The 9,819-nt window shown below is 13.6% G+C and overlaps 2 protein-coding genes across 2 annotated transcripts, besides 18 other annotated features; one reads left to right on the top strand and one right to left on the bottom strand. All coding sequences in view use genetic code 6, as the record gives it.

Annotated features, from left to right (window-relative positions):
* Positions 1-59: part of a microsatellite that runs on past the window's edge.
* A 195-nt stretch (positions 60-254) lies between these two features.
* IMG5_140540 (hypothetical protein) lies at positions 255-1,507 on the bottom strand (the record flags this gene model as incomplete). Its single annotated transcript, XM_004031327.1, has 6 exons — positions 1,370-1,507; positions 1,202-1,311; positions 995-1,144; positions 745-921; positions 374-661; positions 255-326 (listed from the first exon to the last, which is right to left on the bottom strand). Exons 1-6 carry the CDS (start codon positions 1,380-1,382, stop codon positions 255-257), a joined length of 810 nt encoding a protein of 269 aa, XP_004031375.1. The 5' UTR covers positions 1,383-1,507.
* Positions 1,313-1,367: a microsatellite.
* Positions 1,508-1,610: 103 nt separating the features above from the next.
* Positions 1,611-1,676: a microsatellite.
* Positions 1,677-2,273: 597 nt separating this feature from the next.
* On the top strand, positions 2,274-3,238 carry IMG5_140530 (mitochondrial short-chain enoyl-coenzyme a hydratase 1 precursor, putative; the record flags this gene model as incomplete). Its single annotated transcript, XM_004031326.1, has 2 exons — positions 2,274-2,752; positions 2,811-3,238. 2 exons carry the CDS (start codon positions 2,274-2,276, stop codon positions 3,175-3,177), a joined length of 846 nt encoding a protein of 281 aa, XP_004031374.1. The 3' UTR covers positions 3,178-3,238.
* Positions 3,239-3,404: 166 nt separating this feature from the next.
* Positions 3,405-3,456: a microsatellite.
* A 13-nt stretch (positions 3,457-3,469) lies between these two features.
* Positions 3,470-3,522: a microsatellite.
* Positions 3,523-3,881: 359 nt separating this feature from the next.
* Positions 3,882-3,929: a microsatellite.
* Positions 3,884-3,920: a microsatellite.
* Positions 3,930-6,263: 2,334 nt separating the features above from the next.
* Positions 6,264-6,301: a microsatellite.
* Positions 6,302-6,343: 42 nt separating this feature from the next.
* Positions 6,344-6,382: a microsatellite.
* A 638-nt stretch (positions 6,383-7,020) lies between these two features.
* Positions 7,021-7,083: a microsatellite.
* Positions 7,028-7,070: a microsatellite.
* Positions 7,028-7,083: a microsatellite.
* A 34-nt stretch (positions 7,084-7,117) lies between these two features.
* Positions 7,118-7,194: a microsatellite.
* A 93-nt stretch (positions 7,195-7,287) lies between these two features.
* Positions 7,288-7,333: a microsatellite.
* Positions 7,334-8,190: 857 nt separating this feature from the next.
* Positions 8,191-8,243: a microsatellite.
* Positions 8,198-8,243: a microsatellite.
* A 479-nt stretch (positions 8,244-8,722) lies between these two features.
* Positions 8,723-8,759: a microsatellite.
* Positions 8,760-9,751: 992 nt separating this feature from the next.
* Positions 9,752-9,783: a microsatellite.
* Positions 9,784-9,819: the final 36 nt, after the last annotated feature.

Raw genomic sequence — 9,819 nt, 5'->3', positions numbered from 1 at the left:
ACTATCTAATTTTTTATTTTAAATAAAATAAAAATCTATTTTTTTTTTTTAATTAAAATTTTGAAAATAGTAAAAACATTGATAAAACATTAAATAATTTATATAAAAATAAAAAAAAGTATATTTAAATAAATATATTTTTAAAAAATAATTATATTCTTTTATTAATCAAAAAAAAAAAAAAAGATACATACATAATATATATATTGATATATATTTAAAATTTATAAAAAAAAAAATTAATTTTTTTTCTTTCAAAAAATTTTCTCATTTAAATTAGTTCCAAATAAATTAACAACATTAATTTCAGTTAGATTTTCTACATTCTAAAATAATTTATTAAAATAAATTTATATACTATGTAAAAAAATACTTATTATAAATGTTTTTAAGGATCAATTTTTCCAACATTTCTAATTTTGAGTTATTATTTAGTTTTTTTTTCTTCATCTTCAATCCATCTTATATAATTTTTAGCTAATTAACACATATCTACTAACTTCTTTTAATTTTCATTTTATTTTTCATCATACTTATCTTACTTCAAAGCTTAATTCCAATTTTTTTTATACAAATTAAGTAACATTTAAGTTTCTAAATCATTTTTTCTATAACTAATATTTATCGAATAATAGTATTTATTTAATCCATGATAAATAGCCTTAAAAAAATAATATTTTTAAGATAAAAAAATTAAATAAAATAATATTTGATTTAATGTGAAATAAATATATAAAAAAATACATTAAAAGATTAAGGTTATAAATGGCCAATATTACTAGTAGTTTATCTTGCTTCCATACCTAATTTTTAAGTATCCATATTAATAAGTCTAAAAGCATCCATAACAACTTTCCCTTTAACAGATTATATAGGATCAATAACTAAAGCAACTGATCTAGGATGTAATTATTCAAAACTCTGTTTTTTTGGTTTATTAAAAATATATATGTATATGAAAACTTATGTATTTATTAAAAAAAATAAAAAAAACCATTTAAGTATTCATATCAACACTAGATAGCCAAGGGCCAAACCCAGGATGTGAATGATACCATCCAACCACCATTTCGCTTCTTTCTGTTTATTTCAACATTTCTAACATTTCAGCTTGGAATACAGGATCTACTGCTTCAACGGATTCCTATTTTATTTTATTTTATTTTGAGATTTTGTGTCTATTTTTTTTTATTTTTTTTACTCCTGTTCCTGATTATGGCATTGCAAATACGTCTACTACTTTTACTGTGTAATCGTCTATGAATTCTCCTAACATTAAACCCATTACTTCTAAAGGAACTCCTGCTCTAGCTATTTTTATTTTGTATTTTTTTTATTTTTTTTTGGTTGGTTTTTTTTTTTATTTTACAATGTTTTAACATTTTTAATAATGCTAATGATGATATTTATATGGTTTCAGCTGTATCGTCTAATGGAATACTTATATTGTTTGGATTTTAACCTAAATTTAGTCCTAAAAATTATTATAAAAGTTAATTGTTTCTGTTCATATCTTCTTTTTTTATTTATTAATGAAGGTTAAATATTCTTTTTTTATATTTTTTTTCAAATTAGTCTTTTTTTATTTGATTAATATCTAATATAAATATTTGTAAAATTTATTTATTTATTATTGTTTAATTATTTATTTTATATAAAATATATTATTTATTATTAAAGTTTTTAATTGTTGTTTTAAAAATAATTAATTTTTTTCAGAATAGGGAATAAAGAGTAAATTAATTAATCATTATATTTTTGATTTATATTATTTTATTTTTTTTAGAATATAATAATAAAATTTGGTTTTATTAATAACAATTGATAATTAAATAATTATTTAAAAATAAATATAATATTATTAAATGAATTATTTTTTTTAATGAAAAATGTTTCATATTTTTTAGAATGTTTATTATATATATTATTAATCATAAATTGATTTTTTAAATATTAAAAATAATCAATTTTTAGTTATAATTATTAATTAAAAATAAAGTATATTTAAAAAAATAAAAATAAATATACACATATAAATTTTCATTTTGATTTATCTTTTTAATTAAAAGAAAATAATATGAAATCTTATTGATAATCAAACTACTTAAAATAATAATATATGATAATAAATATCTATAAACATAAATTAAAATATAATAAAATTTCAATAAAAGGTAATTAATAATAATTACTTAATAAATATTAAAGCAATAATTATAAATACATAAAACATATCCAAAAAATAAAAATATAAAAAAAAAAAAAACCCAGAAATGATATCTAAAATAATTATAAAATAATTCTCTAAATCAACCTTCACCCCTTTTTTCTAATTTTCATCCACTCCTTTAGAATACTTAAAACTTGAAAAATACGACACAAAAGTCGCATTAATAACATTCAACCGTCCTAAACAATTAAATGCACTTTGTGACGGTTTAATAAATGAACTAAACACCACATTAAAAAATTTAGATGAAGATTCTTAAATAAACGCCATTGTAATCACTGGAAATGAAAAAGCATTCGCAGCAGGTGCTGATATAAAAGAAATGAAAGACAAATCTTATCCTTTAACTTATAAAATTAATATGTTATCACATTGGGATAATATCACAAATATTAAAAAACCTATAATTGCAGCAGTTAATGGATATGCATTAGGTGGAGGATGTGAATTAGCAATGATGTGTGATATTATAATAGCTGGAAAATCGGCTAAATTTGGATAACCAGAAGTTGTTATTGGAACGTAAAATTAATAAATATTAAAAAATATTTTTTTTTTAAAAAAAAAAAAAAAAAAATAGAATTCCTGGATGTGGAGGAACTATTAGGCTTACAAAAGCTATGGGAAAATCTAAGGCTATGGAATATATTCTTACAGGAAATTAATGGGATGCTTAAACTGCAGAATAGCATGGACTTGTTTCTAGAGTTGTAGAACCATCAGAAACTGTGAATGAAGCTTTAAAACTAGCAGCTTAGATTTCTAGTTTCTCCTCACCTATTGTTTAAATGGCTAAGGAATGTGTTAATTAATCGTATAATTTAACTCTTAGAGATGGTGTTTAGTTTGAAAAGAAAGTTTTCCATGCTACATTTGCAACTGAAGATAGAAAAGAAGGAATGAGTGCTTTTGTGGAAAAAAGAAAACCTAATTGGAAAAATAATTGATTTTTATGTTTTATATTTTTTTATTTTTTTAGAATGTGTATGTTAGTAAAAATTTTTGATTATGGGGATATTTTCTATAGATAAATATTTCGTTATTTAATTATATTTAAATAAATAAATATATATGATTGATTATAAATACATAATTATATTTTATATATGAAAGTATTCAAAAATATAAATATTAAATAAAAAATATATGTATATATAATATTTATAAAAATGAATAATAAAATAATATATAAAGTAATTTTTAATGAAATAATATAATATATAATTATATTATATTTTTTTTAAAAATATTTCTTTAATTTAAATAATTTTTTTTAATATTATAATTAATTTATAAATAAATAAAATTTTAATTATAAAAATAAAAGAAAAAATATTTTAGTATTTTATTAATAATAAAAAGAAAATAATATCTAAAAAAATAAATTATTAATTCTATTTTGAAACATAAAAAAGTAATTTAAAAATAAATAAAGTTTTTAAATATATTATTAAATAGAAATATATTTATTAAGATTAATATAAAAATTAATTTTATACAATTAATAATTTTAATAAAATGTATATAAAAACATTATATTAAAATAAAAATTTATTAATAAATTTTAATATTTATTATTATTTTATTAATTTCTATAAAATATAAAAACAATACTTTTAAAAATTAATAAATTAGTATATGAATAAATTATTTTATATATATATATATATATATATTATATAAATATATAAATTTATTAAGTAAAGATTTTTTTAATATTTTTAATAATACATATTTATTTTTTTATTTATATCTGAATTTTTTTTTATTTTACTAATATAATATTAATTATTATTTAATAATTTTGTCATTTTTACTTTTTAACAAAAAACTATTATCTTTATTCTTTATATGTCTTATAAAAATTAAATTAATATAATATTATTTCTTAAAAAGATATATGTTTATTAGATAAAAATAATTTTTTTATTTTTTAATTTAATTAATTCATATTTATTAAAAATTTTATCTAAATCCATATATATATATTAATAAATTTTTAGATTAATTTAGTTATTTATATTTAATTATCGTTAGTTTAATTATATTTTTTTTTAAGTTAATTTTAAAAAAAATATTATATATTTTTACATAAAATTTAAATTAAATAATGAATCTTAATTTTATCTAAAAAATATATTATTTAAATTATTAAATGCATTTAATATATATATATATATTTATAATAAAAAATATTTTTTTTTTTTTTTTTTAATTTTTATAACATTTTTAACATTTATATTTAATTTTTTCACTCCTTATTTTTAATTACATATCAAAGTAAATTTTCTAATTTTAGTTTATTTATAATAAATTTTATTAAATTGATTTGCTTAAATTTTTTTTTATATAATAATAAAAAACAAATAAACTCTTATATAAATAATAATAATAAATAAATATATAATTTTATAATTGATACTAACATGATAGAAATGACAAAATATTTTTTATAAATAAATTTTTTAGGTACAAATAAAAATTTAATTTAAATTTATTAAAAATTATTATAAATATATTATATATATATAATATATTTAAATTATTTTTAAAATTTTAACGATTTCAAATACAATTTTTCTTTAAACAACGAAATTCTTAAATACATAAATTATTTTATAGATTTTCGACTTTTTAATATTAATTATATTGGCGTTAATTAATTTATATAAATATGTATTTATAAAAAAACATAAATATTAATTATATATTACATTAATTCTTTTAATATCACAAATATACATTTATTTAAGTTTAAAAATATAAAAAATAATAATATTATATTATCTAAAAAAAAAAATGAAATTTCTAAAATCTTTAATTTTAGTTTATATAATATTCTAACTTTTATTTATAAACAATTGCCAACACCATAATATAATACCTTTAAATTCAGAAACATATTTATAAGAAATAAATCATCTACAATCAAGAAAAATAACTTTATGTGATATAGAAAGTAAATGGATAACTATAAAAGAAGAAATTCCAAAACTAACATATTGCAAAGGAAATGATTTTTCATAATATAATGAAGCTTATTTTTTTGAACAGTAATTAGATTTTATTCAAACGAGTTGTGAAATGAAGCAATAAGTTAAAAATTCTAAATGTAAAGTTGAATTGGATTTATATATAAGTAATTTATCTATAGGAGATAAAATTGGAATTTTTATAAAAGATATTGAAAGTAAAAAATATATATAATGATTTTTTTTAAAAAAAATTAAATAAAATATAGTTTATAAATTTGATTTTCAAGAAAATTTTTAAAATAATTAAAATAATTTTAAAATTTAAAAATGCTTTCCTTAAATAAATAATGAAAATACATTTTCTTATTTTATATCTTAAAATTTTATTTTAGAAAACGACTCTTTTAATTTATAAATAAAAGCTTTTTTTTCAAATAAAACTTAAAAATATTGGGGAATAAACAATTTTTAAATTTCTTGTGAATTCGAAGAAATTACTCGTGTTGAAAAAAATCCAAAAACAAATATTATTAATTGTCCTAATAATTCCATTTTTTCTTTCGAAACTAATGAATGTGAATGCGCTAAAAACTTGTTTTTTGATAAAGAAAGCTAAAAATGTATATGTCCAAATAATACTGTTTTTGATTAATCTTTAAATATGTGTGTGTGTCATAAAGGATTATTTTTATCTAAAAAGAGTAATTTTTGTGTATGTAAGCCTGGAATGATTCTTTCTATAGATTAAAATAATTGTTTATGTCCGAACAATATGATTTTTGAAAAAAATTAATGTGTATTTAGAAATATAAATTAATAAATTTAGAGAGAAATTAATTAAATAGAAACAAAATCTTTTCGTAATTTAAAAAAATATGAGGAAGTAGAAATATATGTTTTTGATGAAATTTTGATATTTGGTTTAAAAAATGAAGAAATTAAAATAAAATTTTATGTGAAAAATAAAGAAAACAAACAACTTATTTTATATAAAATTATTAAAAAAATGGAAATTAATAAATTCGAAATTTCAATTCCTTTTTGGGAACTCTAAAGAGATTTTTTTGAAGAAATAAATTTTTTTAAAGAAAAAAATGAAGAAAATAATATTTTTTAAAAAATAAATTTTGAAATTTAATTTTCTTAAAATAATTTTATTATTAAAATAAATTTTTTTGAATTAAAAATTTTCATCCCGAAAAACAATTAGGAAATCTTTCATTTTGATATTAATCCATTTAATGATTTTTCTTAAGATAATATATAATGCTCTCATTTAAAAAGTACTTTTTTTTAAAATGAGGCTTGTGGTATACTTTTCAAATATAAAAAATACTATTTAAGTGAAATTATGTTTATTAATATTTAAAATGTTAATGGTCTTTAATAAAAGAAATATTTGGAAGTTGAAAGTATTAAGATTTTGGATAAATATGGAATAGTAAGAAGTGTGAAAAATTAATAATTTATAATTTTAAATAAGAAACCTGGAATCATTGATTTATTAATTTTTTAAAGTAATTTTCTAAAAGGAGAAATATATATTAATTTAGTAATAAAAACATCGGAAAATATAAATTATTTAAGTAAAAATTAAAATAACAAAGTTTAAGATGAAAATCTAATTTTATAAAATATTTGTTTATAAATTATTTAAAATAAAAATAAAAAAATAGATTTACTTAGTTATATTTCTAAATTTTATTGATTTATATTTTTTAGAATTATTTCAATAACTTGTTTGATTTATTTTTTTATTGAAATAACTATTTTATTTTAAAAAAACAAGATATAATACAGTTTTATTTTTATTTCAATAAAATTTTTAATATATATAATATTTTTATAATAATAAATATTTTTATTAAATAATTAATAAATATTAAATAGATATAAATTTAAGTCATAATTAATATATTATAAAATATATCAAATATCATATATATATATCATATATATATATATATATATATATGTATATATTATATAATTTCTTTAAAAACAAATAAAATAATTTTTTATTTTTATAAGAATAATTAGTTAGTTAAATAATATTATGCTTAATTAACTTTTGAGATTTAGAAAAATTTAATTATTAATTTATATAAAAATTTAAATTTTTTTATATGATTATAGATACAAAGTAATATTAAAAAGATATTTAAATTCAAAAAGTTAAAATATAAAATACTGAAGTAATAATAATTTTAAAATAATTAAAAAAGAATATAAATAAGAAAAATTCTACTATAATTTAATTATGAAAACTTATGCAATAATAAAATTGATTTTTTTATTTAATTGCTAATTGTTTGTAAATGATAAATTAATTATTATTTTAATAATTATTTTTACTATATTAGCTCAAACATAAAAAAATATTGATTTATTTTTTCAAATTAGATTAATAATAAGCTTTTATTAAATTTTATGAAAATTCAATTTTTTAAAAATATCGCAAAAAATATTTAATAAACTTTTATATAAATTAATTGAAAGGAAATAATATATATCTAGTGATATTAAATGAATATAAATGAAATAGCAAATCATTGAAAATAGAAATTATTATATATATTAAATAATTCTTTAATATAAACATATTTCAGATTAAATATATTTATTTATATATAATATATTAAATTCATTTTTAAAATTATAATTTAATTTTACAATATAATTAATTTTTTTTTTTAATAATAGATAATAAAATAGAATAAATATATATGAAATAATAAAAAATATTCATAAATTTAATTTAATTTAATCTATATTTTATTAAATTTTATTAAAAACTTTTTAATTTAAATTATAAACAATCATTTTGACAAGAAGTATAGTAATGTTGTTAAAATAAAAAATTTTAATTTATTTTTTAATAAAAATTTTAAATATTTTTTGATTTTTTATACTATTAATTTTTATAAAAAAGTTATATAATTAATTTAATATATAAAAACATATTTTATTTGTTTCATAATTTTAATTAATAATATATTTTATTTATTAAGATATATAATTTTATTTAGTAAGATATAAAAATTTCTTTGATTTCTAAATAATTAAGAATTTTTTTTTTTTAAAAAAAATATATATGAGTGTTTTTTTATGTGTTAATTTTAGTATTATTTTTAATAAAAAAATTATTTCAAAATTTTAATATATAATATAATAAACATAAGATTTTTTTTATAAAAATAATAAAAACTTAATTACTAAATAAATAAAAAATTAAATTATTTATATAATTAATAAATATAAAATATAATGTATTAATATTGTTAACTCTTATACTTTAATTTATAAATTTACTACAATATTTGAAAATTAGTTAATTGTAAGAATGATTTTAATAATATTCTCAAATAATAAAAGAAAAACTAGCTAGTAAGTATACCTGAAACTTATATAAAATATCATGAAATATAAAATATTTAAATTATATATATAATTTTTTTACATCATATATGTAAAAATTAGATTAAATATATTAAAAATTATTCTAAAGTTAAAAAATACTTTCTTTAATTTTAATAAACTTTTTTATTTTAATAGATAAAGTTTTAAAATTATTACTATTTTTTAGAATCAATTATTTAATTTTTATAATAAATAAATATTTTTGACTTTATAAATACATTTTTAATAAAAGAGCAAAAACGGTTTCTTTGATTATAAAAATAAAAAAAATACATAAAAATATAGCATTTTAATATATTTTACTATATAATTATTTAATAATTTGAATATTCAATTAGATTTAGATATATAAATATTTATATAATTAGCTTAATATAATTTTAACTTTTTATATAAATTATTTTTATTTTTTAAGAAAAAATATATTAAATTTTTTATGAAATATTATCAATAATTTTTTTAAAACAAAATAAATTAAATATAATTTGAGTTTTTTTATTTTTTTCTACATGTATATAAAATATTTTATAAAATTTCTTTTTAAAAAAAATATATATCTTAAATTATTTTAACTATATTAAATATATATATAAAAAAAATAATGTTATATTTTCATGTATATATACATAATTTATAATTATTAAAACGAATAATATATATAATTGCTTTTAATATATAACAAAATATTAACTATACCTTTTAATAAAAGAACATACTTATTTTCATTTTTTTTAAATAGCATATTTGGATTTTTTTTATATATAATTATAGAACAAATTTAAATTTTTTTATATTTATTTTGTACGAAATTAAATTTATATTAGATCTATTTTATTTTTTGTTAAATAAATAATAAAATTTAATAAATAACAAATAAAACCAAAATTTTTATTATATATCAATATTATTTTATAATTAAAGATAAATATATTTGTATATTTAATAATTTTTTTATAAATTTTATCTATTTATTGGCTGATTCATAAAAACAATAAAAATTAACATTTTAATAAATATCAAATATAAATTAACTTCTAAAAATTAAATTTTCTTATTTTCTGATTTTATTAGTTTTATATTTTTATCAATAATTCATTAATTTATGAATATAATTTATTTTTTTATTATAAAAAATTATTAAAATAAAAAAATATTAAAGAGAGTTTTTATTTAAAAGTATAAATAATTCAATCT

This window comes from Ichthyophthirius multifiliis, assembly GCF_000220395.1.
Source record: "Ichthyophthirius multifiliis unplaced genomic scaffold scaff_1120509251090, whole genome shotgun sequence".
NCBI classification, from domain to species: domain Eukaryota; phylum Ciliophora; class Oligohymenophorea; order Hymenostomatida; genus Ichthyophthirius; species Ichthyophthirius multifiliis.
The sequence above is the reverse complement of the archived record's forward strand: the minus strand, read 5'-3'. Positions and strand labels throughout refer to the sequence as shown.